The following is a 26,315-nucleotide window of genomic DNA, read 5'->3' on the forward strand; positions in this document are numbered from 1 at the left end:
GATAGCAATTTAAGGGGTTGCAAAGCTCAGTTTTCCACCTGGGCCATCCGCTATGGACAAAGACTCATCAAAATGACTGAAATATTTGTCTCCCATGATCCAGCCTGTTCAGCGCCAGGACACTTGCAGGTCCAGAGAGGTCACCAAGTCAAGTGCTGCTAATTCCCTCTTTATTGACTTCAGCAAATCAGGATTAGGATGGGCCAGGGGCGCGAGGTAGCCTTGTGCTGTTTATGTGGTATGTCAGGAATGCAGCTGCTCTACTACGATTTTTGCCTGTTTTTTAAGAAGAGGATGTGGTGGGGAAGGCAGGAAGCTGCCGAGGGAGAGCACTGTGCTGAAGCCAGCTCAGTTACCCCAGGGTTGCGTTTGGCCCCAGATGCCTGGCTTCTCGTGCAGGGCTGGAGGCATTTGTGCCCCCTGAATCCAAGGGATGAGAGGTGGAGGGCTCCTGGGGAATCCTGGCCACCGGGCCTTGCCGCGCCCTGGAGCAATCACATGTTGGCATGGGAGAAGAGGCTTCCTGCCTTCCTTCCTTCATAGAGCCAGTTGGGAAGTTGCCCTGCCCTTTTCTCTCCTAAATAATAAGCCCATTTACCTCTTTCCTTTCTCCCTGTGATAGCCTACATTTTAGTGGAATTTCAGTTGCCATTAATTGTACCCCATCAGTCTGTCAAAACTTAAGACATTTGGAAACTTGGCCACTGAGAACTGAAAATGTTCTTTGTTCTTCAAAACAAACAACCAAAAGCTTCCTTGGCAAAACAACTGTTTACGAACGAACAACAGTCCCTGAAGCAGACAGCCTCTGGCTGGCCACATGCAAGGTGGTACCGACTCACAGAATCACAGGATGGTAGGGGTTGGAAGGGCCCTCTGGAGATCATCTTGTTCAACCCTGCTGCTTGAGCAGGCACACCCAGAGCAGGGGGCACAGGAACACATCCAGGTGGGTTTTGAATGTCTCCAGTGAAGCTGTTCCTCTGCTCTATCACCAAAGCAGTAAAGAAGTTTTTCCTCACGTTTAGCTGGAACTAGCTGTGTTCCACTTGTGCCCATTGACCCTTGTCCTGTTGTTGGGCACCACTGAAAAGAGTCTGGCCCCATCCTCTTGACACCCACCCTTCAGATATTTATAAGTATTGATGAGATCCCCCCTCAGTCTTCTCTTCTCTGGGCTGAACAAACCCCAGCATCTCAGCCTTTCCTCATAAGGGAGATGCTCCAGTCCCCTCATCACCTTGGTAGCTCTCTGCTGGACTTGCTCAAGCAGTTTCCTATCCTTAAACTGGGGATCCCAGAACTGGATGCAGTACTCCAGATGTGGCCTCACTAGGGTGGAGTAGAGGGGGAGGATAACCTCCCTCGACGTGCCAGGGGAGGCTGCAGCTGCGTGTTGCTGTATGGACACCGGTCATAGAGGAATTAGCACGGAGCCACAGAGCAGCTGGGGGAGAGCAGTTATTGTCAGTCACTGTTGGCCCCGGCTGATCTGAAACGGGTGAGCTAAAGCGGAAAGACTTTCTGTTTCAGCACAGCGTTTTCTCTTTTGGCCTCGTTGCTAACAACACTCACAGGCCCTCTCAGTGCCCTGGCTCCCAGCGAGCTCTGTGGAATGAGGATTTTGTGCTCTGCAAAAAGTTTTGGGCATTGCTGATGCGCTCAGGCCACTAAAGAGGTGGTAGCTTGTTGCTACTGCTGGTGGTCCTTAGCTAGTTGGGGGATGCTGTGTTTGCATCTGAAGGGTAATCTGCATTTTCCTAGTGAGGGGATAACTCTCATGGCATGTGTTGCAACTGTGCTCAGGTAAAAATGCTTCAAGTATAAGACCCACAGGAAGGACACAACTTTGGGCATATTTGAGGGCTACTCTCCAGCAAACCTACCTCTGGTCTGTGAAAGAACTGGTGGAGAGGAGCACAGTGGGAACCAAACGGTGCCCAGCAAACTGGAGCAATGCCAAAGGGAGCCACAAAAGCTGTGTACGACTCATGGAAACCATCAGGATTTCCCTAGCTTGTGCTCAGACCAAACTTGCACCTATTGTCTTGTCTGAGGTAACTCTGAGCTTCTGGGTCCCAGAAGTTTTCTGTAACGTTCCTGTTTCCAGGGGCACTTCCAAGCTTGCGCGAATGGTATCAGGTGGATGGGTTATCTTCTTCCACCTCAGTGCTGTGCCTCCCTGCCTCCTCCCATTGTCTACTAGTGCTCTGCTTCTCGTTCTCTGTTGCTTTTTCCCTTTTTCTACTTATTACAATTAATTTATAACACTTCTTACATTCACGTTTATTTGAAAATGGCAGGGCTTTATTATTTCCTTCAGACACTTAACCCGCCCCCATTTTGATAATGTCAGTGTATCTTTTCCTGTCCTTTTCTCAGGCATGCTCTCCAAAGATGTCACTGTAAAGAGATGTACTTCCCATGAAAAGCATACCAGGGTGCATGGACATTGCCCCGTACAGAGATGTGAGCTTGTCTTCCCTCCTGCAGTTCAAAGTTTGAAAGAGCAAAAGTCAGCATTCTCCTGCTGGTAGTCTGCCTTGACTGCCTGCTATCTGTCAGTGTGGTGTCACTAACATCCCGCAACTCTGACCTGCTTGATTTTCCACTCACTTCTTGCCAGTTTTCCAGAGGAGAATGAGTCTGAAAAGATCTACTACTAATGTTTGAAATACAAGGAGAGCGCTACCCCTGCAATGCCCTGCAGGGATTAAGGAAGGAGGAATTCTTCAGAGATTGAGGGTAGAGGGAATTAAGAATGGAAAGTACTGGCTGAAAGCACGGGAGGTTTCTCTGGTAACAGTAAGGGCAAGAAAAGTTCCCCGAAATACAATTATTCAAAGCTGTCGTTCACTTATAAACTGAGGATTGCCTCTCACCTCTGAGTTCTGCATGTGCAGGCTCTGCCAGCCTCGCCACGCTGCCCGTTTTCTGCCTTTCCAAATTTACTGCCAAAATCAGAGCACAGCACGTTCCCCAAGTGTCTGTCAGTAGAATGAGGCAAATGTCCTGCGGCAAAGCCTGAACATACCTCAATGGTTTTCCTTGACAATGTCATGTTTGCGGTGTGGTGTCTGCCATCCCCTTCTTTGCCCCTGCCCTGGCACTCCATAACCTGGTCTAAAAATACCACCTTCTTGGCTGCCAAAGTAGTTGAATCTCTGTGCACGTTTCTTCTGTTCCTTTTATCCCTCTCTTTTTTTTCTTTCGGGATTATCTATCTCTTGTGTTGATTTTGTATGCCTTTTATCGAAGTTCAAACATCTCGAAAATCACAGGGCAGGGTATGCTTTTAGCAGCTTTTTTTTTTTTTTTTTTCATCTACACTGTTCTGCTCCCCTTGATGACAAAGCAGCGCAGGCAGGAGCAGGCTTCAGGGCTGCCTGCCTGTGCCATGATTCAGCAGGTTGCAAAAGGAAGGAATGTCTTCTTTTTTGGGAAAGGGTGGGAGAGGAAGGGGAGGCATGTGTGACAGGCATGTGTGTGTATATTTGGCTTTCTGGCGCTTGTGTGATTGCAGCAGTAGTATCGTGCTGTCCTGCGAGTTATGTTGGAGTTAATAACCTGTTTCAAAAGAGCGGCTTGAAAGATGTTTGGTGGAAAACTGGATTTTGCCTAGATTGGGGAGGGAGCCTGCTAAATTATACTCCTTTGTTACGCTTTAAAGGATTCCTCTGTGGTGTTTTTAGTTTCTTATTTAAAGCACTTGGTATCTCCTGCGCTGCCTGTTGTGTGTGGCTGTTTCCCTGCCTGTCTGTCTGCATCTTCTGTTCAGTCTCTGGGTGTAGCTCAGGCAACAGGGAGGTTTAGGAGCCAGCTTGGTGGCTTCCTGAAAAAATGTGAGCATTTGATTCCAAATTTCAGTGTAAACAGGGATTTGCTGATTTCATTTATGCTGAGCCTTATTTCTGAGTGCCCAGGCCCTGTTTGCATTGTCCTAACGCGGTAGAATTTTCTCTGTTGGGAGACTTATGTTGCTGACTCATTGCATCAACTCAAAACAGATTTATGTTTACAAAAAAACCCACAACCCTCTTCTTCCTGCCCCTCTGAACAATATTGCATCTGATATTCTTACAGAATACCTCCTATCTGCTGGAACAGGCTGCAGTTCTGGGTAGTTCAGATACAGCTTTCCATTTAACTGTTCTGAGCAGCTCAGATACAACTTCGAAGTGGTATTACTGATAGGGTAACAGGACTCTGCTTTCTTCATCAGAGGACCTCTTTCATTGCCATCCCCTGCTGCCGTACGTACGCAGGAGACAGGGACTCCTGAAATTTAATCTTGCTCTGACAGTTAATTGCATGCTCCCATGCAAACCTGCTCCAGCCTCTCCTTCCGAGCAGTTATTTCTGCATTTTCCTGCGTTTCTGTACTTGTTTGGGTGTGTAAATATTGAGCATTTACACCATATTTCAACTCTGCAGTAATGTGTTAATTTTGGAAATACAGCATAGTTTAAATCTTCTGATATTAAACAAGGCCTTTAAACAAGGGCCTGCCTCAGCTGTGCTGCCACACGTTGGGACTGTGTGTCCAATTCTGCTGTTTTCCTGAAACTTGATCTTGTAATTGAGCAAAAAATACTACATATGCTTAATTTTCTGAACAGGGAGGGAAACTTGAACACCCTTTCCAAGGAGCTAAGGGCAGGAAAGGCAGAAGGTGACTTTGCTGTTTACTATCACGGTGCTAAGGCGCTGGGACAGGCAGCCACCTCCAGCCTCTCCTGAGACACCGGCCTCGGCGAACCACCACTCGGTGAGCGCCCCCCCCATCTCCGGCCGCACGGGCGGGCCCAGGGCGTCTCACGCCGGGCAGGATGAGGCAGGTACGGCCGCTGGGGCTCCGCCTCAGGGCCTGCGGCAGTAACAGCAGCAGCGGGGCAAGGCCCCCTCCCGGACCGGGGACCGCCGCCACCCTCGCAGGGAGCCGTGAAACCCCTCGCGGCCCGTCGCCCCCGCCGCCCTGCCAGCCACCGCAGCGCCCCGAGGCTGCGAGACGTTGCGTCTCCACCCACATTTCAACGGCCTCTCCTCAACCAGCCAATCGCCCAACACTTCCTATAACCCCGCCAACCAATAACAGCGCTCCACGAAGGGCAGCGCCGTTGGGGCGTGTTTTGAGGCGGGAAGGACATTGAGCGGCGGTTCAGCCAGCTAATCGAAGCCCCGAAACAGCGAAGGGGCGGGCGGGCGGGCGAGCTCTTCGCCAATGGGAGAGGAGAAGCGAGGTGGGCCGGGGGTGGGGCTGGCGCGCAGTAGATAGGCGGGCGGCGGCGGCGGCGCTGGGCGCGCGGACACGTGACGGAGGTAAGGGCCGCGGCGGGGGGTGCCAGCGGCTGCTGAGTGGGGGTGAGTGCGGTCGTTCGTTGTCCGTCTGTCCATCCCGACCGCCGCGGCCGGGGCGTGCTACGCGCCCTTGGGTTGGGGGAGCAGGCCTGCCTGCGGGGCATGCCGGGGTATTGGTGCGGTGAGGCGGCGGGGCGGCCTGCGGGGGAGGGGGATGAGGCGGCGGGATGCTGCGGGGCCTGGGCGCGGGGGGCGGCCCGGCCCGCGCCGTGGGGAGCGCGGCGGGTCTCGCGGGAGCCGGGGCGGGAGGGGAGGCCGTGCCCGGGGAGACCCCTCGGCGGGGGGCTGCTGCAGGGGCCCGCTCGACCCGCGTTAGGCCTCGGAGGGGCCGGGCGGGGAGCGGCGGGTCTTCTGGCAAGTTCTGGGACCTGTGCAGGAGCGGCTTGTGGCAGGGCCGCGTCTGGAGCCGGGCCCGTGGGGTGCTTGGGTGCCTTCCCCTCCCCCGGCTGGGTGGGACAGGGGCGGCTTCGGGGTGGGGGGGCGGGAGATGGATGTGGACTGCCGGGGCTGGCCTGAGGTTTGGGTTTTGTGTGGCTGTTTATGCTCTGATGTCGGCCGCTAACGTGCCGAAATAGTCTCGAGCTGCCCAAAGAGGCTGACCGCGAGTAGGAATGCCTGCAGAGGCAGGAGGGGAGGCGGGTGGCCTGCTGCGGGCTGGGCGAGGGGAAGGAGAAGCCTCTGGAAAAGCGGAGTCCAAGGCGCAGAACTGGAGGCCCAACAGGTTGGGAAGACGTGGTAATCGAACAGCGAGGGAGGCCAAAGGTGAGGTGCGGGCGGGGAGACTCTGCAGCAGCACGGCCGGAGAATTTTGGGGTCTTAAAATGTGCGCTTGATTTTTACCGCCTGAATATAATGTGTGTTGGGTGTCTTCAAAATAGCATATAAATGATATTTTAGTTCTCAGTTTTGGCCAAGGATTGTATTGTGTGCTTTTAAAACAAAAAAACCCTACACCTTTGAATTAAAGTATGCGTTGCCTGCTGCTTTCTTGTCTGTACTGATTCTAAAGAGTGAACTTTCACATGCAGTTTTGTGGTTAAGAACTTTCTAGGCTGCAGAAAGAGAAATGCTGCAGGTGATTTGGTTGTGAAGAGAAGCAGACATGTATTAGAGGTAGTAATGATAAAGGTCCAGAATTTATTATTAGTAGTAGTGTTAACATAATTAACATGCAGCATTTCTGCCGAGCATCGCAGAAAACTCTTTCTGGAACTTATTTAGAGTATGTTAGATGTCTAAAAGCCAGTCTCTAGGTATGTCATGTATTTCTAAATGCAATGTGTTTACTTAAAACTGTCAAATAAGTATAGCTACCACACAGGTTTTATGGGATGCTTTACCTACTGTGGTTTGAGTTATTGGTAAAATATTCCAAGAGCTATTACAATGTATGAGATAATACAGATAAAATACTGGTTAAATACAGGTTGAAATATGTCGCTCTATGTTCACTCTAATGCACTTGAAATGACTTAAAAACCCTCCTTACCGTTGGTACGGTGATATTACATAAGCTTATCCGAAACACTTCACAAAACTAGGAAGAGCTTTGAGTTAAACTTTGTATTTATACAAGGTCTCAGTGCTTCTAGTTTAAAAAAAAATACTATGAAGGGAGTTCTTGTACAGTTCAGAGACAGCATCACAAGCTATGTGTAAGATGTAAGCTGCTTCCTGGTATCAGCTGCCCTCCTAGGAAGGGAAGCATAATACAAAACAGTAAGAAAGCTTGCAGCTTCTGTTGGATTACCCTCTCATTTGATGTGCTGCAGCACTTCCTCCTCAGTAAATGAATAAATCCTTTACTGAGAATACACTGTGACTTGTACTTAGCCCTGCCTTTTACTTCCTTTTCTGGTCTTTCATTTTTCTGCCTCTGGTAGTGATCGTGGTGGCAGCCTGTTCTTGCTGGAATCAATTCGGTGGCAGGGCAAACTTGAATTGATTTCTAGGCATGATGGTCTGAAAGATCTTGGGGCACCTCCAAATCTCCCCCCGCCTAATGTAACTTTCCTAGCAGCCCATCTGTTTTATGGTCAAACAGCCTTGCAGTTCTGTCTTTGCCCTCCAAGGACTTCCAGTTCTGCAGGAATGATCTCTTTGCTGACGAATGGTACATGGTGTTTTCTCCCTCACTGTATTTGCACTGTTGTACATTATTTTTAGAAACTGGCATATTCAAAATGCTTATTAAAAACAGGCTTTGTTGCTGTCACTTTTCACGTGTAATCTCTTGCCTGGTTTGTGCTCCTTACAACCCAAACAGAAGGCAGCTTTTTCTGTGGGGCTATCGACCTCTCCAGGAGAGGTTTGGCTAATCCTTTCCAGGAGGTTTTTCTCAAACCTTATGTAGCAGTGTATCCTAGGCATCCCCTCCTTTTTTTAAAAAAAAAAAAGGGGGGGGGGAAAGCAGAGCAAACTACCCCCCCAACAGAGCTCCTGCCTCTGGGCTGTTGTAAGCAAGGCTGTTTTAGCTTAGCCTTCTCTGCTGTTCATTGGCTTATGATGTTAGAGAGCAGAATCTTCACAATGCTGGAAGTTATTTAGTTGCAAAACTAAGCATTTAAGGGGAAAAAGTGTTGTCTGCATCATATGAATAGCTGCATATAGATTAATATAATTTTATTTTATCCCTCTTGGAGGGGATGTGAGGTAATGTAGTAGTTGCTGAAATTAGTGTTTGGCCACACAGTTAGTTGTTCAGCTTTGGTGTAGAGTGTAGTTCTCCCGAATCTGCCTAAAGACAGGTATGTCTTCAACAAGTGTGGATGACAGAACTACACACAAAACTATGGCATTAAGCTGACTCTGCTGCCAACAGCTCAATTTCCTTTATCCTTGGCTACTTACTTTTATCTCACAGTACTTTCATTTGTCCTGCTACAACTCTTCTTGCCTTTGCATGCTGGATTGGACTGGGGTCTTGATTCAGGGTTAAAATGACATGGCAGAAGGACTTCAAGCCATCTTAAACCAGCTGCTAGTTCATCACGAGGCTGTGTAAACAGTTACCCTGGCACTGCAGAGGAGCCAGGATGGGAAGGTGGAGGGATTGAGAGATGTAGAAAAGTGTTTCTTAGTTCTGACTTTAAGCAGCTAGTGGACTATGAACTCAGATAGCCAAGCCTTTGACCAGAAACTATAAAAATGTCATTTGAGAGGGAAAATGAGTATGTATCAGCCTTTCTGTTCTTGTCTGCTTACATTTTTTTTCGTTATGATAAATTTCTTCTTTGCCTTTAAATTTTTCTTCCATAATTCTTGCCTTGCACGAGGATGCATTGTGCTTGTTTTTACTGGTGTAATTCCACTGCAAATACCATACTGAAATCCAGTATTTGGAACACAGGACTTTGCTAGCAAATTTTGCTCTTCCTATATTTAAGTAATTCAGCTGTCACTTCAGATGCTGCTGAAATAGAAACCACTGATGCCCTTCCAGTTAAATGGCTGAGGTGTAGTTCATAGTAAGTGACTTATTTTTAATAAGACCTATTTCATCTGACTGTTAATTCTTCTAATAAAAAGTAGTAAACTAGATAGCCAGTAGCAATTCAAATGTAGTTACACATTCTGAAATACGCAGTGTTAAGAACTGGCTTGATGAACTACTCAAATAGATTAGTAACCAGGGAGATGATTAAACTGGTTTTGCAGGCTCTGTTTGACCTGACAGGGAAGTTACTTTCTAAATAACATGTTTGGGAAGTATGGTAGCAAAGGACTTAAACATCCTTTGTGTGGGCGCTTTCATTATCTGTCCTTCCCCAGGACACGTATGTTAGAGTGGTGACAACTCTGCTTCATGGGTCAAGTGTCATGCCAATAATTAAGAACAACTTTCCTCTTTATGCTCAGTGAAAGGGGAATTGTAAATAAAAATAAATCTCTGAAGCTGGATGACTTCCTTGAAGGCCTTGAAATCCAAAGGTAGCGATCACTTGGCCCTATATTTTAAGAGTTCAACTTCTATGGCAAGAGGCTGATCCTGTCTTAGAATCTCACTCCAGTTGGTTTAGGTTTTACTTTGTAAAAAGTAAAGTCTATGTAGTGCAGCTGTTGCAGGTGTCTGTTTTCAGTGTTTGCCTATAGCTCCTGTAAATTCCAGGGGAAAATGCTTCGGCCTTTTGACAATAGGGCAAACTGCGCTTAAATGTCAGCTATAAATTTTCTAGTGTAGAAGCTGGCTGAGGATGGACACAGACACAAGTGATTCATTAGCCCTGGCAGTCTCAAACTCTCTTCCTAGTTAGTACTTTGGTATTATACTGCAGTAGTTTTCACTTTGATCCAAGTGGTGTGCCAGTGTCTGTAAGCATCTGAAGACCTTACTAAAAAAAAGTAGATGATGTTTTAATCATCTCTGACTTGGAACGTTGTTATGGTGAAAATGAGGGTAGCACTGAAGTAGAATGGAGACGTCAGAAGCTCTCGCCTATTATGAAAGGATTCCTTTGTTAAAGGCTTTTGGCAGTTGCATTATCAGAAATCCACCAACCTTCAGAAATATTACACAGTTAAACCTGAAGAAGGGAAGTGCAGGCAGAGTAAAAAAGGGCTAATGATGAAAATTGCTTGGAAATTGGACACTTCTTCAAGGGAGAAGCCTGATCATAATAGAGTAGGTGGCTGTGCATCTGAAGGTTAGACTACATTTTAGGTGACTAATTGAACACTTACAGTTGCTAGCAACTTAAAAGCTCCACTGAAAATTTGGTTTATGCCTCTTCTGTATAAAACCTGAGTTTATTCTCTCTCCCCCTCCCCTCTCTTTCTATCTTCTATTTAGAAATAACCTAATTTACTAGGGCATAATCATGTTTCTGTTGTGTCCCTAAGGATTGTGTGAAGTGAAGTTGAAATTTTCTCCTGTAGCTGTGCATCCATTATGGATAGAAGTAGCTTTTTAAATATCAAAAATGTGTGCTTCACTTAAATTTACCTTCTGAGAACAGTGTCTTTTATTTCTTACAGTTTAGTGAGTTTGTGCTTGTATTACATTATACCTTTATATCATTACAGATTAACAGAATAAGGGACTTGGCATGACAACTGGCAGTTGCAGAAGACGCTACCAGTCTGTACTCAAGGTGTATGAATGGTAGCTTATGTTGAATTTGGGACTGATTTATTATGTAGGAGGTGTTCTAAACAGCTTTCTGTAGGGAAATAAACTTGTGAATACTGCTTGCCAATGATTATGAGGAGGCAAGGACATGAAACTGGATTAGTTTCTCTTAATGCTTTTAGCTTTCTTTTTTTGGGGGGAGAGAGAAAAAAGCTTGTTTGGGAGTTTGAACAGATAGTAATTCTACCTTGAAATGAGGTTCAAGGAGGCCTTGAATTCAGGCAGAGCATTAACTGACAAATATAGACCTGGAGGGTAGATACCTATGGCTGTATCAGGAGCACAGACGTGCAGGGTGGCACAGCTTCTGTCCCTGCTCTATGGGTCACTGCTGGAATTGTCTGGTTTCACTAGGATGCTTTGACAGGAGAATTTCTGGAGCAGCCTTGCCTCAGTATGAGGCTATGCAGCTTTGTCACTTCCGTGCTAGCATTTACCAAAGTCCATTTGCTGCTGATACATATTCCTGAAGGGTTGTAGTTGGGGTGGGATTGTGAAGTAGGTAATTATTACATTTGGAGTCACTACTGGCATGAAAGTTAGGGGGGATGATTTTTCTTTCACCAAAACTTGGTTGCTGGTTGGCTAGCGGTGAGGCTACTTAAGGGATTACTTGCATGCTAAATCATTAATAGCCTTTGCACAGGCTTGGGAGGAGGTATGCAGAAACCTCTTCCCCTTAAAAAGAGAGGAGAGGATTGGTTTATTTTTAATCTTGCTATATTTTTAAGATTAATTTTCATGTATCACTTTACAAATCACAAAGTGGTCATTCTATCTGCATAATATAATTTGAAAGCAGTTTTAAAACTTGGGGTAAAATCTTCCTGAATTTAACTCTGTTAAAAATGTATTTGGCGAGGTCCTCTCGGTAAGGTAAGACAAAATTCAGCCCTTCCCTTGGAAAGGGAAGGGGTCCTTGTGCTATCTCATCTATAGTTGCTTCTAAAGATCACTTTTTCACATGAAGTTTCAGGGTCTTGTTTTCTGTACTGTTTTTATGCTGATGGGCATGAAAACATTCAGAGAGCATGCCATCTGTACAAGAGGAACTTGAAATTCCAAGGGTACCGATGTTTGCGTGACAGTTTTCATTCCTTGGTTTTGTATTGTTCCCATATTAGTCATAGCAGCTCATAGCTCTTACGAGATCTGTAACTGTTTTCAATTTCAGCTGTACACTGTGCATTAAGCAAACAACTTTGCTCATATGAAACAAAACTTGGAATTTTTGTCAGCTGTTCGTGCTGTGGATGGTGTCCTTCTGGCTCAGAGGTGTTTCAGTGCAGTTGCCTGCGTGTTGTGTGTGCACGTGGATGGGGGTTGTGAGCGTGCATTTAGACTATAATCCTCAAGGCTATCACTGTTGTTAGAAAACTGGCTGTAATTGCATGTTGCTGTAGTGATAAAGTGGATGTGACCTCAGCACAAGTCTTTAAAATACAGTTTTGTTGTAGTTATAAAACATCCCCTGTCATTAGAATTAAGTTAATCAAAGAATGGTGGATCTGGTATGCAACGTAGTTTTGGGCTATTGGATAGTGCTGATAAGCCTTTAAGACAGTAAATGGTTTTAGTTGCCTGAACATGCTTTGGAAAGTTGGAAGTTTGGTTTCTAGCAAGATCTTATGCCCCTGCAGGCACTATTAACTCTGCTTGAGTTATGTTTGTAAGTCTACAGGGCTACAGCCTGAGGCAGGAGTGTGAGGGGAGGGGGGTGATGTTTGGTTTTACACTTGCTTTCAGAAAAGTCTTAGTCTCTGTTACAGCTCTGGTTTTGGAAGAAAAATTTGCATTGTGATTCAAAGGAGGAAAGGTGAGCAAGGCATGGGTTGTTTTTGTGGGTGTTTTTTTGGCAGATAAAACTATAAGCAGCGTGCTAAGAGTGTTGCCTTCTGTATCGACCTAAAGGTGCTGTGACCTTGCAGTTTTTCTAGCAAGAAAGTAAAATTGAAACCCATTTTACTTACAAGATCTTTTGGGCTACAGCTTGCCAAGGTCTACCATATTTTAGGTGTGACAGTGTGCTGGGCACCTTATAAGTTAGTTGAAGTGTGATATTTTAATTCTGTAAAGTCTCTTTTAACAGATAGTCTTTTTCTTCAGTTATCCTGTTAAATTAGAGATCAAAAGAAGGGAATCAAATCACCTGTCTGTTAAATAGTAAGAATTTTTCCCCGGGTCTGCCTCAGTAGCCTCAGCTGCTTATCGACATCTGCCAGTTGTGTCAATGACTGTTGGCAGTAATTCCAGAATAAAACCTGGGGAAGGAAACTGATGAATGAAAATGTCAGGGTCCCACAGTTGAAAAAAACCCCAAAAATATTGAACCAGGAGGCAGAGGATTGATTACTCCATAGATTATTCTCTGCTTGAAAGAGCTAGCTAATTGTATTTCAGTTCCTGAACTGAATGGAAATTTCAGTTTCTACATCATGCATTTAAAGTCCTTTATAAGCAAGAAACGGGTTTTCTGTTTAGGCTTTTGCAGGTATGTAGGTTGTGGTGTTGTGTACATGTGTCTGCTGTTCTGCTCATGGACTGTGGCAGTGTGAGAGCAAAATTATGACACTTCTGCAGCATGATCTGCAAAACCTGTACACACAGTCTTCCACTCAGTTAACGCCTCTTTTGTATTAAATACTTTAGCTTTATGTTGTGTTCCTCTTGAGCTTTTAGAGCTGTCTCAACCAGCCACATGCAGTAAATAAGAGCTGAAAAGATAAGTTTGCGCTTTTCTTTTAGTGGTATGACTAGACACTTCACCTGTTGTCGTGGATGCTTGGTTTTGTACTGAGAAGCAATGCTTTGCTCTGCATGCAGTGCTGGCTTGACCTCATTGCCTTATCTTATTTATTTAGGATCATGGAGCTGAAATGGCTACTGTATGTGACCCTGCTCGCTCTTGGGACTCTTGCTGTCCAGGCACATGATGTGGATGATGACAATGACGGTGATGATGTAGTTGATATTGAGGATGACTTGGACGACGGCATTGAGGAGGCAGAAGAGTCAAAGCCTGAAACAAGCACTCCTCCTCCAACTCCAAAGGTTTGGCATGCAACTTTTAAAAATTGAGTTACTGCTTGTGTTGTGGTTAATATAAGTCTGATCAGAGTAGTCTTTGCTAACGTTTAAGATGTTGTGATGTTATTAAAGATGTTATCTGGGAGTAGGGCTTGGAATTAAGCCTAGCTGCTTCATTCATACTCTCATGTCCCCCACATTCTTCCTGTATTAGATCCACCCTCGAACTTAGATCCACCCTCGAAATCTGGTGTGTTTATCAGGAGTTAATGCTAGTATTTCTAGCTAGGTATATCCTTTAGTTTTAGATGCAGGCAAGAGCACAATGGCTTGGCACAAGCAGTAGTATTTATGTTACTTCCATATTTATGCTGCAAGGGTGTTCCAGGTAAGCTGTACTTGAGTGTAAAGGGGGAATGAGAGCTGTATATGCCTGTATTTCTTTAGAGTAGAGGATGTGCCTTGAAAGGTGCATAAATGCATCTCTTCTCCAATAGGTTACCTACAAGGCCCCAGTCCCAACCGGCGAGGTGTATTTTGCGGAGTCCTTTGATAAAGGAACTCTGGATGGGTGAGTATAATCTGAAGGATGATTCAGTATAGCAAATAATTAAAAATGTTGGTGAAAGGGAATGAAACCCTTACTCTAGAGCCTGTTATTTAAAATCAAATCCCAGAGCAGTGGTTGGCAAGGATTACAGCAGTGAATTATATGAGGCTGGCTGCTAAGGTGCTGAGCTAAACTAGTATTTCCTTAAGTTCTAGTAACAAAGGGGAGATGAGCCATACGTGTGTAATGTTTTAACCCTCACCTGAGTTTTCAGTTTACTTGAATAACGTGAAGATGGTGAGGAGCTACTTTTGTGGTGTGGTTTTTTTTTTTTTTGAGAGCAAGACACTGAGGCCACGATCCTACTTTGGGGGTGGGGTGGGAAGTGGCAAATGCAGATAACTTTGCAGGCTTGGGAATAGAATTCCTCAGGAGATCAACACACCAGGGTGTAGTCATAGGACAGTAAAAGGGTTATCTTACAGGTAGGATTTTTAACTGTGGGGGGAAGTAAATGTTTTTCAACTGTTGGATGTCTGTCTTCTAGATGGATCCTTTCCAGAGCAAAAAAAGATGATACAGATGATGAGATTGCCAAATATGATGGTGAGTCCAACCCAGGTTTTGTATGATAGATGTTTCTGATGTTTTTTGTCATACCTGAAGAGGTGCAAGCCTTTGTTTTCTCTTCCCAGTTAAAAATGTATTCACCAGAGAAAGTGGGAGGAGTGTTTATATACCTGGCTAAGAATATAATAGGTAGTTCTGGTTTAGACAAAATATCTACTTGGAGGTTTTAAAATAACTTTTAGTGAAGGTGTTATGCTAATAACTTGATAAGGCACCCTGTTGGGTGTTATTTCAGAATGCTGATTATCTTGCTCAAAACTGGGCTAAAAAAAGCCTGACTTGAACAAGTTTTGATAGTGTTTGGTTGATTTCTCTCCAGGTAAATGGGAAGTCCAAGACATGAAGGACACTAAGCTTCCAGGAGACAAAGGGCTTGTATTGGTAACCCGAGCCAAGCATCATGCAATTTCATCCAAACTTTCAAAGCCTTTTGTATTTGATACCAAACCCCTTATTATACAGTAAGTAAAGGATAACTTAGTGTTCTGTTATGACAGGAGAGCAGGCTGAGGTTAATTCCATAACTGAGTTCTTGTTGACTGGGGTCTAGATGACACATGACACTGTAACCTATTATTATACTGTTTAAGGAAGAGTAAACTAGCAATCCATATTCCCAAAGTGGGAAGTTAGGAACAGCATGGGTATCTCTGAAGCCTGAAGAGGAAAGAAGTCTATGAAAACTAGGCTTGGTAAAGTGCCTTGGGACTTCAGTTCACTTGATTTAATTGTAGTAACAAGGTCAGGCAACTGACTTTTGTACTGCTAATTGTGAAAGTCCTTGTCCTTCTGGAGAAGAGCTTGTCTGTATGTAAGGTCAGTGCACTTACTTAGGCAATAAACTGCCCTCTGTTTTCAAGGTGGAGTGGACAGGGTGGTAAAGAGGCACTCGTTTCCTCCTTCCTTTGTCTTAGTTCATCTGTCACGGAAGATGAACAGCTTGCCTAGTTCTGCTTGACCGTGACTGATGTAGAAGAATCTACTTGCATGTATGTTAGACTAGCAAGAAGCGGGAACGGGCAGGGAAATCATTCAGTGAGAACAGTTGATTTGTGGATTATTACATACTTTATCAGTTTTAAACAAAGAGTAAGCCGATTTGTATTTGCACAAGGTAATGAATTGGCCACTTTGCTTTGCATGCCTGTTTAGTTTTGGCTCAAAATACAAGGCTAAAAATAAACCCCAGTGGTCATCCGCTCCAGCTGCTGGCATTGAGAGAGGATCAAGCATACTAAGCCTATTCCTGACAGAGATGTTTTGCCTTTTTCAGACTCCTTGGCATCCCTAAATATACTGTTGTATGCGTATAACCCTGAAGGGGCTTCTCCTATCATCCGATTGTTGTTGCTTTGGTAGTCTTACAAATTGAGTACTGTCTGCCATAGTAGTTGTGGGGAAAGTAATTGTCTTGCTTTAATCTAATCTCTTTTTGCAGTGTTTTACATACTGGTAAGCTATTTCTCCCTTCTCTCCATTTATAGATCATAATCTTCTAGACAAGCATTCAATTCCTTTAATATTTTCTATAGGTTGAGTCTTGTAAAGCCTCAATTTTTTCATGTTTCTCAGGCCCTTATGAATATTTGCTTAGTCCTTAGAGTGCAGCGTGTATTTTTAATAATCACTGGACATGTGATTTAGAGCAAGAAACAAAACAGTCTTATCTCTTAATTTGTACTTGAGAAATGTAATTGTGTATTACAGGGGTAATTTTTCCTCATGTATAATGTGTTCTCCCCTCTGTCCAAAACTAAAATTAGGTATGAAGTAAACTTCCAAAATGGAATAGAGTGTGGTGGGGCCTATGTGAAACTGCTTTCAAAAACCCCTGAATTGAATCTGGTGAGTAATGCTGCTACTTTGAGTATTAGCCGTGAAAGAAAACTTGTTTGTTTTGCTTCTTCCTGAAGAAACCTCTTCAATAAAGGCAGTGGGGTGTATTTAGGGCCTGATCTGCAAAGTACTTTGCACTCAGCAGTTTCTGGCTCTTGAGTGAAAACTCTGGAATTTCCCAGTAGCTGAGCGGTTCTAGACCTTTGCTGAAGTCTGTAATACTTCAGATTTCCCTAGGTTGTAGGACCAAAAAGGAGGTGTCTTATGAGAGTAGCTGGTAGATGAGGAGAAACCTTCTCAGGAAGCTGTTGCCCAGAAGGAAGATACCACGTTCCATCTTCTTAAACAGACTAATGCAAATAACTAAAAATATACCTTGCATTTATTGCGTTGTCTTTGACATGTGAACCCACTTGGTGGGTGAGTTACTGGGTATATTTAAAAAAAAGTCTTGAGGTTGGACTGGATACAATGTTAAATGTTCAGCTGCACACACTAGCTGCATAGAACTATTTGCTTCATAAATGACCCTTGAATGCGTTGTCTTAAAAGTGTGGTCAATGGAAGATACCATGCTACAACTCCTAAGGATTAGGAATAATTTTCTCTCCTCTCAGTGATATACCTACTTAAAGTGGTTTAGCCTGTTCAGACAAAGCGTAACTGCTGGGTCACCTTGCATAGGCTTGTGTAGCCTATGGGTTTTCCTTAGCCATCTTCCTAGACTTCTTCATAGGAGGTACCTTTTGACTTGGTACCCATCCTTCTCCTTTCCTTCTGCAGCCTCACTGGAGTTGTGTTATTAATAGGCATTCCAAATTACTAAAAAAGACACCCAAAAGACTACTTGAATATCTAACCAGTTTCATAGGTGCACTGAATGTTAAGATAACATTAGCAAGAACAAAGAGACTTGCTTGCAGTGCTCGAAGGTGAGATTATTACATGCAGTTAGCTCTTGGATTGAGACAGTTCATAAGTGTGTAAACTAAATACAACTTGGCCTCGCTTTTAATGCTGCTTATTACTTTGTGTGAAAGAAACTCACTGAACTAGCTAGTTGTTCGTTATTACCAGCAACTGATAATTTTATATTGATAGCTTTTGAAATCCTTTATTGTTATGTAGAGGTATATTTAAATGTTATGGTGGTCACTTACACTTATCTTTTTGATAACACTTGAATAGTTGTTGTTTTCCATGTGGAAAGTAGAGACCAAAGGTGCAAAATAAGGAGCTGGGATAATTCTGGTGTTTCCTCCTAGAGGCTTGTATTCATCATATATACTATAGTGTGGGTATTTCACTAGTTTAATATCCAAGTTGCAGCATAATTTCTAAAGAATTGGGAGTTCTTATGCCAGACAGTGACTGCAGTTATATTTCAAAATAATGGAATGAAGCTTTACATTGTTTTTAAAGGATCAGTTCCATGACAAAACTCCATATACGATCATGTTTGGCCCTGACAAATGTGGAGAGGACTATAAATTGCACTTCATCTTCCGGCACAAAAACCCAAAGACTGGCAAATATGAGGAGAAGCATGCGAAGCGTCCAGAAGCAGACCTGAAGACTTACTTTACTGATAAGAAGACCCATCTTTATACTCTGGGTATGGTGACTGTTAACTATGCGTGCTAATAACTACTACTATGTTTCCTGAATCAAAAGCTCATAAAATGAGCCAGATGAACAACTGAATACTTGTGTCAACGCACCATGCAACTAAAAACCACTTGAAAGCTCTGAATGCAAGAACGGATCTTAGTATACAAAGGCTTATTTCTTCCTTGCAAGAAGTCTTGATTCAGGCAAGGAAGGTCATGAGACCTTGAACTTAATAAAGAATGGAATTTCAGAGCAGTCTTGTGTAAATTGATATGCTAAGTATATCCAAAATAATTATCAACACTTATAAACTGCTGGAATGCTGCCCCTTAGTAATTTGGGGTATACTAGGCTTTAGATTTAGAGGGGTAGTCTTTTCTCTTGCTGCTTTCATAGTACCAGACAAACTCGGTGGTTCTTGAAGTACAGTGTCTGGTCTGGAGTGCTCAGGAGGATCCCTCTGTAACTTTTCCTGCTACAGAGGCAGCAGTGTATAAAGGAATGAGATTAAAATCTTGTGAGTCAGTAGCAGGGAGACTTATTCTTGAGTAGAATGTAAGTACATACATTCTTACTACTAAAGCATTACTTCTTGTGCTGAAGTCAACTTGCTCTTGTGACTGGTAAACCACTCTACATATGCTAAAAGCACAAAGTCGCTTGTAAAGTAGGACTCCTGCAAAGAGCTGCCTTTCTCAGAGGGTGGGATGTGGTACATCATCAGTAGTTATACTTTGGCATAAGGAGAAAGGTTCTTAACATTTCTTTAAGACATTTGCTGGGTAGGTAGCTTGGGTTGCTGAAGTTGTAATTGTACAGTGGGGATAAGTGATGCTTTATACTGCATGTTTTTTATCAATTGTAATGGCTACATCAACTTTTTTCCTCAGTCTTGAATCCTGATAACAGTTTTGAAATACTGGTTGATCAAACGGTTGTCAACAGTGGGAATTTGCTAAATGATATGTCTCCTCCTGTGAATCCCCCCCGAGAGATTGAGGACCCGAATGACCAGAAGCCTGAGGACTGGGATGAGAGACCAAAAATCCCAGACCCAGATGCTGTTAAACCAGATGACTGGTAAGCTCTTGGAGGGGTGGAATTGAGGGAAGCCTTGGCCTGGTAGCTTGTTCCTGATCAAAAACTCTTTCTCAGATGACTTAAAAGGTTTTGAGTCTCACCTTGTAATCAAAACACAATCAGTTTAGGCATCTGAGTGGCAGTTCGGTAGACAAAGGCAGACAGTCTGTGCCCTCTGGAATTAGTGTTTAGTGCTCCTGTTACTCTGCTGGCCAGAGGTAAAGTTTTTACTGAGACAGCTGTGCTAGCTGATGCTTTCATCCAGCATATACCAGAAGGTATAACTGTAAGATGTTTGTAGTTGTTTGCATAATGCATAGTTACAGGTGACTGAAATATTTGACATCCTAAATCAGAAACTGGTACTGGGTTTCTGTCTTTGAGCCTATGCTTTGTGAACCATGGACTCAATTTTGAGCTAAAGTGTGTATTTGCAATGACCACTAAATACAGGATTTGCTGTAATACACCCTTTCTAGGTTGGTTTTAAAAAGTAAGTAGTATTACCTTCCATTTGGTGCCATGACTGCCATGAGGCACATGTATAGGTAACAGATGGCAAGGCAATTCTCTTCTGAAATCATGGTGTTGTGCTTCACCTATCAGAAGTGAAGCTGGCTGGTTGTCTAGATCAGTGGGCTTACTCAGTCTGTAGAACCATGCCTTGGGCTTACGAACTTGTTTGTTGTGTGTATTAATACATAATATTCTGTTCTCAAGGGATGAGGATGCTCCTGCAAAGATAGCAGATGAAAATGCTGTGAAACCAGAGGGCTGGCTGGATGATGAGCCTGAATATGTAGCGGACCCTGATGCTGAGAAGCCTGAAGATTGGTATGTTTACTGCCTGTTGCAAATCACAGCAAATATTTCATGGCTTTGGTCTGAGGAGTCTTGTGTTCTTGCATTCACATGCACACTTTTCAACTCTTCTGTTCTGTGATTGTAAGCTGAACCGGGTAGGGGTGGTCATCTTGCAGTTGTACCGTACTTGAAAGGGGTGGCAGGGGAGGCGATGCTCAGGGACTGGCTTTTTTGTTGAGCTTCTGTGCTTCCAAACTACTTCTTGAAATCCTCATTCCTTCTGCAGTGTCTTGAGCTACAGACCAATGCTATACAAAGTTTACATATGTCCATTTTATGGTAGGAATTTTAAAATTCCCACAAATTGGACATTGTCTAAGCCTTAGTCTCTATAAAGACAAGGGATGGACTTCAAAACTGAATTTCCCTTTCCAGGGATGAGGATATGGATGGTGAATGGGAGGCACCTCAGATTGCAAACCCTAAATGTGAGACAGCCCCTGGTTGCGGTACCTGGCAGCGACCAATGATTGACAATCCAAACTACAAAGGCAAATGGAAGCCTCCTATGATTGATAACGTGAACTATCAGGTTGGTGTCATTGCTTGAATTACTTGCCGATGCAGCATTTCTCTTGCAAAAAGCAGAATGATTTAGGTTCAGCAAGTGTGGCAGTATTTGTATTCTTAGTTATGGTTGTACTGTGTTTCAAGTGGACACATTCAAAGTGCTGTCTTACTTGGCTTCCCTTCTTTGTAGCACAAATGGAAATTGATTCCCAAAACGTGATGAGTTGTACCCATAGACATCATAATTATGTGCAATGGATTTGTCTTTCTCTCTGTTCAAAATTGGCTGAAAACTAAAAATAGCATTATATCAGGTGAGGCTGAACGTTTTCTTTCCTAGGGTATATGGAAACCTAGGAAGATCCCAAACCCAGACTTCTTTGAAGACTTGCAACCTTTCAAGATGACTCCCTTCAGTGCTGTGGGACTTGAGCTATGGTCAATGACTTCTGACATCTTTTTTGACAACTTCATCATCTGTACTGAAAGAGCTGTGGCTGATGATTGGGCCAGTGATGGATGGGGACTGAAAAAGGCAGCTGATGGTGCTGCAGAGGTGAGAAATAAAGATTTAATTGTGTGCTTCGGAGCATTGCTGCCGTTCCCTCCCACGGTCTTTATCAATATATACCTATATGTACCAAGGTTAGGGGTTATGATAAACGTCAGTTCCTGAATGTAATATGGTAATGATTGCTACAAGTAACAATGAGTACTCACTGCTGTTTTGTGAAGTTTTTGCTCTGGTGTTTGGATGGTTAATTTCAGCCTAATTCTTCATTTGCAAACTATGGAAAAACTACTTGTGCAAGTTAACTTTGACTTTTTTGAGGTATGAAATATTCAAAGTTGCAAAAAGCCTGTTTGAAAATTCTGTAGCTTAAACTTCACTGCTACAGCTTGCTGTATGGGATGAAATTTGACGGTTCTTTTTGTCTTATAGCCTGGTGTTGTCGGCCAGATGATGGCAGCTGCTGAAGAGCGTCCCTGGCTTTGGGTAGTCTACATCCTCACTGTGGCTTTGCCGGTGTTCCTTGTTGTCCTTTTCTGCTGTTCTGGGAAGGTATGCATTTCCTCTGATAATAAGTAGTATAATCTTTAAAAAGGGATCCAGCAAAATGTGCCTTAACATGTCACAAATAATTGCCTGGTTTTGACAATTTCTTTTCTTTTTTTTAAAGAAACAACCAAGTGTTGCAGAATACAAAAAGACTGATGCTCCTCAGCCTGATGTGATGGATGAGGAGAAAGAGGAAGAAAAAGATAAAGGGGGCAAGGAAGAAGAGGAGGAGGAAGAAGAAGCAAATGAGGAAAAGCTAGGTAGGTGCACTAGATAGATAATCTTGAATCAGTTTGAGTTTTCTCTCTTATAGAATAGAACAGCAGGATTGGCAGACATGGAGTAAAGCCAATGGTGAACTGAAGGTAAGTCTTAATGAAAAGAGAATGAGATTTTTTTTTTATTTTCTTCAGAAGAGAAGCAGAAAAGCGATGCTGATATAGGAAGTGCTAGCCAAGAGGAGGAGGAAGAGGAGGAGGAAGAGGACAGGAAACCTGCATCAGAGGTAAGAGTGCTTAATCATTGAGGGAAGTCTTGCACATTTTTTTCTTTAAATCATGTAGAACAGGCCTTATTAAACTGTTCAGAAGTAAACCTGGCTCATGTGATATTCCCTCCCATTGTCAGAACTTTGGAAAACTTAATCGTGCTGCTGAATAGGAATTGCTGCGGCCAACTTCAGCAGAGCTGGGCACCTTGCTAAAGGCACTGCTACAGACCCTGCATTGTGAGAGGAGTGGGATTGTGTGGAATGCATCATCTTGAGGCAAAAAGCTTATTCAGCTTTCTAGGCAGTCAGTATGTGACATCTTAAGTGCTCCACACTGACCTAACAGCTGACTTAAATGGGTGGAGTGTTGCTTTAAGTTAAAGGGATTCTCACGGCAGCAGAAGCTGATGAGTACCTTGGCAAATAGCGTACATCCACTGTGAAAATGAGGATTTGTGTTTGCGATGTATAGAAAGGAGGGGTGGTAACAGCGGTAGGTCCTGTCAAAAAATAAATCCCAATGTAGAAATGAAAGTAGATTATTTTTTGTAGTTTGCTCAAAAGTTTTAAATGATATTCATAGGTTTTATTTCCTTGATGTTTACACAAATTACTCTCTTGCAGGAGGAGGAAACCGTGAATAGATCACCCAGAAACAGAAAGCCAAGGAAAGATTGAAAAAAGTAATAAGAACTTGATCTGTGATTATTTTTTTTTTTTTTCCAAACATGGTTCTGGGAGAGGACCTTGGACACCTTACATTGAAACTTGGAAAAACCTCAAGATTTCACCATCCACAGGTTCCAGTCACACTATCCAATGTAATGGAGTGTCTAGCAGTAAAATATTTGCAATCATCTGTTTTAAAGAACATCATTCCTGTAGAAAGAATGCGTTTGATATAATGGGCTGTGGATTTTGGAATGTAACATAACTAACCTTTTCATTTTGGTTTTAAATATTCTTTTCTGTTTTCAAGTAGATTGGTAGAACTTTTCTGGTCTCAAACCTTGGCTTAATTTAATATATTAATTAGTGAAAAATAACAATGAATCTTGAAAGCACTAGGTGATAAAAATGCAGTTTTATAACTAGTTTTTTTTACAAATATGTAAATTCCTAAATGCACCAATGTCTTTATATCTCTTAATTTGGTAATTGTTTAAAGAAAAGTTGTCAATGTATTTGACAACCCCTATGCCCTCAAAAGAAAAGGAAACTCGGGGCGGGGGGGGGGGGGTGGGGATGTATGGGGAAAGCAGTAGTGAAACTCTCTAATCAATCAACTTCATTCTTTGGGGGGAGGGGAAAGAGGAAGAAAGGGTTGGAAGGAAGGGGGTTAGTCAGTCTGTAGAATATGCATACGGTGCATGGCTAAAGCCCTGTTAAGTGTTGACAAATGATCTAGGATTTGGAGTGGGTCATCTTAATGTGGCATTTAATCCTGCAGACCTTGCAGATAATGGATTTTGTTAGTCCTTGAACGCTTTTTGTAAAGTTAATGGGTTGTTGGGGGGTGGGGTTAGACTACTTCCCCCTTTCCCCTTCCTTCAGCCACTGATGCTTTCCTTTCTCTGTGACTATACAGCTTTTTCTGAGTCCAGCCTTGCCTCAGTTGCTGAAGCGCTTCATGTTCAGCTCATCATTGAACTCTATTTTTATAGCTAGGCCTACTCCTTTCCAGGGTCCAAACACTGGATAGGACAGTGTCCCATATCCTCTCACTGTTATCAGTGTATGTCTACTCCTGTAGAAATGGGGGAGGTGGTCAGGTAGATGAGTTGAACTGAGTATTTGTTAAGAAAAAAAAAAACCAAAACCCAGCTAACAAAGATGTCAGTATTGTAGGTGGGGAAGGAGCATGTGGAATATCTTAACTGGTATGTGAAACTGTTTAAGTCTTTTATCTGCTCTTCATGTAACAAATGCATCCTAAATTATATTGTGAATGTTAGGGAGTTCCAATTCCAGCTGAATAAATTTTTTTAAAGTGTTGAGTCTACCATATTATACTGTTTCAAACGCTTTTTTTTTTTGTGGAATGCAGGTGATCACTACAAGAGCATACCTCTGAGGCTGAAATCTATGTAACTTCATTACACTGTACCAAATATGTTGGCGTTTGGATGTCTATATAGATAAACTCTTGCCTTTGTTTAGAGTGAAATTAAATGTCCTGAAATTACTCTTCTTGCACTGAATTTAAAACACTCCAGTGTTGTTTGGTCATAGCATAGGAATAGTGTAGGGAATTATTCCCAGGGGTTGGGGAGGGAAGAGTGTTCCGATTACTTTGCAAACAATCTAGCGAATTACGAAGAGACTCGTGGCTTTTGGGGTTTTTTTGTAAAACACCTTTTGCTGCCTGTCCTTATGTTGTATCCCTTGGTTGTTGTGTTTGAAATATTAGTGATCACAAATGCATAGCAGGATTTCTTGATCTTTCTGCAGTGTGCAAATAAACTATTGTGAGCAAGATACTGGAAGTAATTTCAGACTTCTGTTGGGAGCCATTGCATGTTCAGAATGCCTTTGCCTGTTGAACACCTGGTAAATACTGCTCCTTATTGCAAAAATAGCGTATACTCTGACAGGGAAGATGTCATAGCTTAAGCATTGCTACTAGCTTGTTCTCAGGACTGTATTTTTATCAAGGAGCAGCTGCTATTTATCACTCAGTCCTTTGAGATGAAGTGTATGTAAATGGTTTCAATTCAGCTAACATTTTGAGCACAACATAAAAATCTATTAATCTAATGTTTTTTATCTCAATAAGCAAATTGCCTTAAATTCCTGAACAATTCATGTGCGTACATGTTTTTTCAAAGTATCAAAAGTGAACTGAAGATCTGCTATCAGCTTTTAAATAGTATTATATGAAAGCTATTTGTAAATCTGCATTTGCTTCTGCTAAATCTCCTGAAAAGGTCTCCCGTCTGCATGTTATGGCTTTTTTTGATACGGTAGTGTATGCTTCTTAAATTATCACTACAATAAATTAAGACTTTCCAAAATGGATAGACAACTCCAAAGTTACTTTTTATCCTTTCTGACTTGGGTGGCTCAGTCTAAACCTCAGAATCACTTTTCCTTTGAGGAAAAATGAGCTGTCTGCATATCCTGAGTACTTCTAAAGCATAGCTGTGTTTTCAAAGTACCAAAGCTCTACCTGGTTGTAACCTGTGAACTAGGTTTGGAAGTGTTACAAATATGTGAAGGTGTATTTGAGCCTTTTATATATGCGCATCTGAGTGTGGCAGCTTCTGAAAAAGATGCTCTAAGCAGCTGAATGTGCTGTGTCTGAAGATGGGGGGGTGTGTGTGTTAGGCTGAGATGGAAAATCACAACACAACCTTGGGGGGTAGGTGCAGGCAGGGCATGAAAGGCAAGGTGGCAGAAATGCTGAAAATGGTTCTCTCAAACTTGGTGCTCAGTAAGGGGTGTTGATAATGATACAGCTAACCAACTCACGTGTTCCAGAAGTGTCACGGGATGTGATCTAGCTGTTCTGGGTCTGGCTGATAGTGAATTGTCACAGCTTGAGGCTGTGACCTATGAAATGCATTGTGCATGTCTGTTTTTAAGATTGACTCCTGGGCCTGACGCAGGGTTCTTGCAAGTGCGAATTGCTAGTAGGTGTGTAAGTCCGCGGTGCCTCACTCTCCCCTTACTCCTTCCTCAAAGGCAGGGGTTACCTGTGCAGGGCTTGTGACTGCTCTCCCCATCCTGAGCTGTGCCCCAGTTACTACCAGTGTTGCCTCATGGTTTTGAAAAAAGTTTTTTTTTTCGAATTGTGGGAGTTTGTTTTTCTTTTTTTCTTAGCATTGCTGAACATGGCCTGTGCTTTTAGTTGCAGAAAAGACCTGTCCATTTCAAAAAGGTACCTGTAGATGCAAATTAAAAAGAAAAGATGTAAAAACTAATCAATAAAGAAACTTAACTCTGCTGGGCTTCCTTTGTGTAATTAAGCAGTGTTACTAATTAAGTCTTCATCGCTTCTGCTTGGGCTGAAGTGAAGGGGGCTGGGCGCGGAGCGGGCCTCGGCTGCCGCCGCGGTGACAGCCCCCGGCCCGGTGAGGCGGCCCTTCGCTGCAAGGCTGTTGTTTCCCGGCGCTGGTGACCCGCAAGCGGCGGCGCCCCGTGCTGCCTCGGCCGCACTGCCCACCCCTCC

General features: G+C 43.3%; 1 protein-coding gene across 3 annotated transcripts; it reads left to right on the forward strand.

Annotated features, from left to right (window-relative positions):
• The first annotated feature begins 5,244 nt into the window (after positions 1 to 5,244).
• CANX (calnexin) lies at positions 5,245 to 26,089 on the forward strand. Of its 3 annotated transcripts, none has more exons than XM_064458444.1 (15): positions 5,245 to 5,319; positions 13,348 to 13,537; positions 14,011 to 14,084; positions 14,611 to 14,669; positions 15,013 to 15,154; positions 16,457 to 16,538; positions 17,952 to 18,144; positions 19,031 to 19,220; positions 19,941 to 20,054; positions 20,460 to 20,616; positions 20,935 to 21,150; positions 21,538 to 21,657; positions 21,776 to 21,914; positions 22,068 to 22,159; positions 22,769 to 26,089. In XM_064458444.1, exons 2-15 carry the CDS (start codon positions 13,352 to 13,354, stop codon positions 22,820 to 22,822), a joined length of 1,818 nt encoding a protein of 605 aa, XP_064314514.1. In that variant the 5' UTR covers positions 5,245 to 5,319; positions 13,348 to 13,351; the 3' UTR covers positions 22,823 to 26,089. The 3 variants fall into 3 exon arrangements, with proteins under 3 accessions (XP_064314514.1, XP_064314513.1, XP_064314512.1); XM_064458443.1 differs by having other exon boundaries at positions 5,269 to 5,361; XM_064458442.1 differs by lacking the exon at positions 5,245 to 5,319 and having other exon boundaries at positions 22,769 to 22,827; positions 24,192 to 26,089.
• The last annotated feature ends 226 nt before the right edge of the window (positions 26,090 to 26,315 follow it).

Source organism: Phalacrocorax carbo, chromosome 8 (genome assembly GCF_963921805.1).
Source record: "Phalacrocorax carbo chromosome 8, bPhaCar2.1, whole genome shotgun sequence".
NCBI lineage: Eukaryota > Metazoa > Chordata > Aves > Suliformes > Phalacrocoracidae > Phalacrocorax > Phalacrocorax carbo.

Excerpts from the sequence above, each read along its gene's own strand:
- CANX (XM_064458444.1), top strand. The coding sequence starts at position 13,352 with ATGGAGCTGAAATGGCTACTGTATGTGACCCTGCTCGCTCTTGGGACT. Across the intron at positions 14,670-15,012 it reads TGAGATTGCCAAATATGATG|GTAAATGGGAAGTCCAAGAC; the intron begins GTGAGTCCAACC and ends ATTTCTCTCCAG. Across the intron at positions 15,155-16,456 it reads ACCAAACCCCTTATTATACA|GTATGAAGTAAACTTCCAAA; the intron begins GTAAGTAAAGGA and ends AACTAAAATTAG.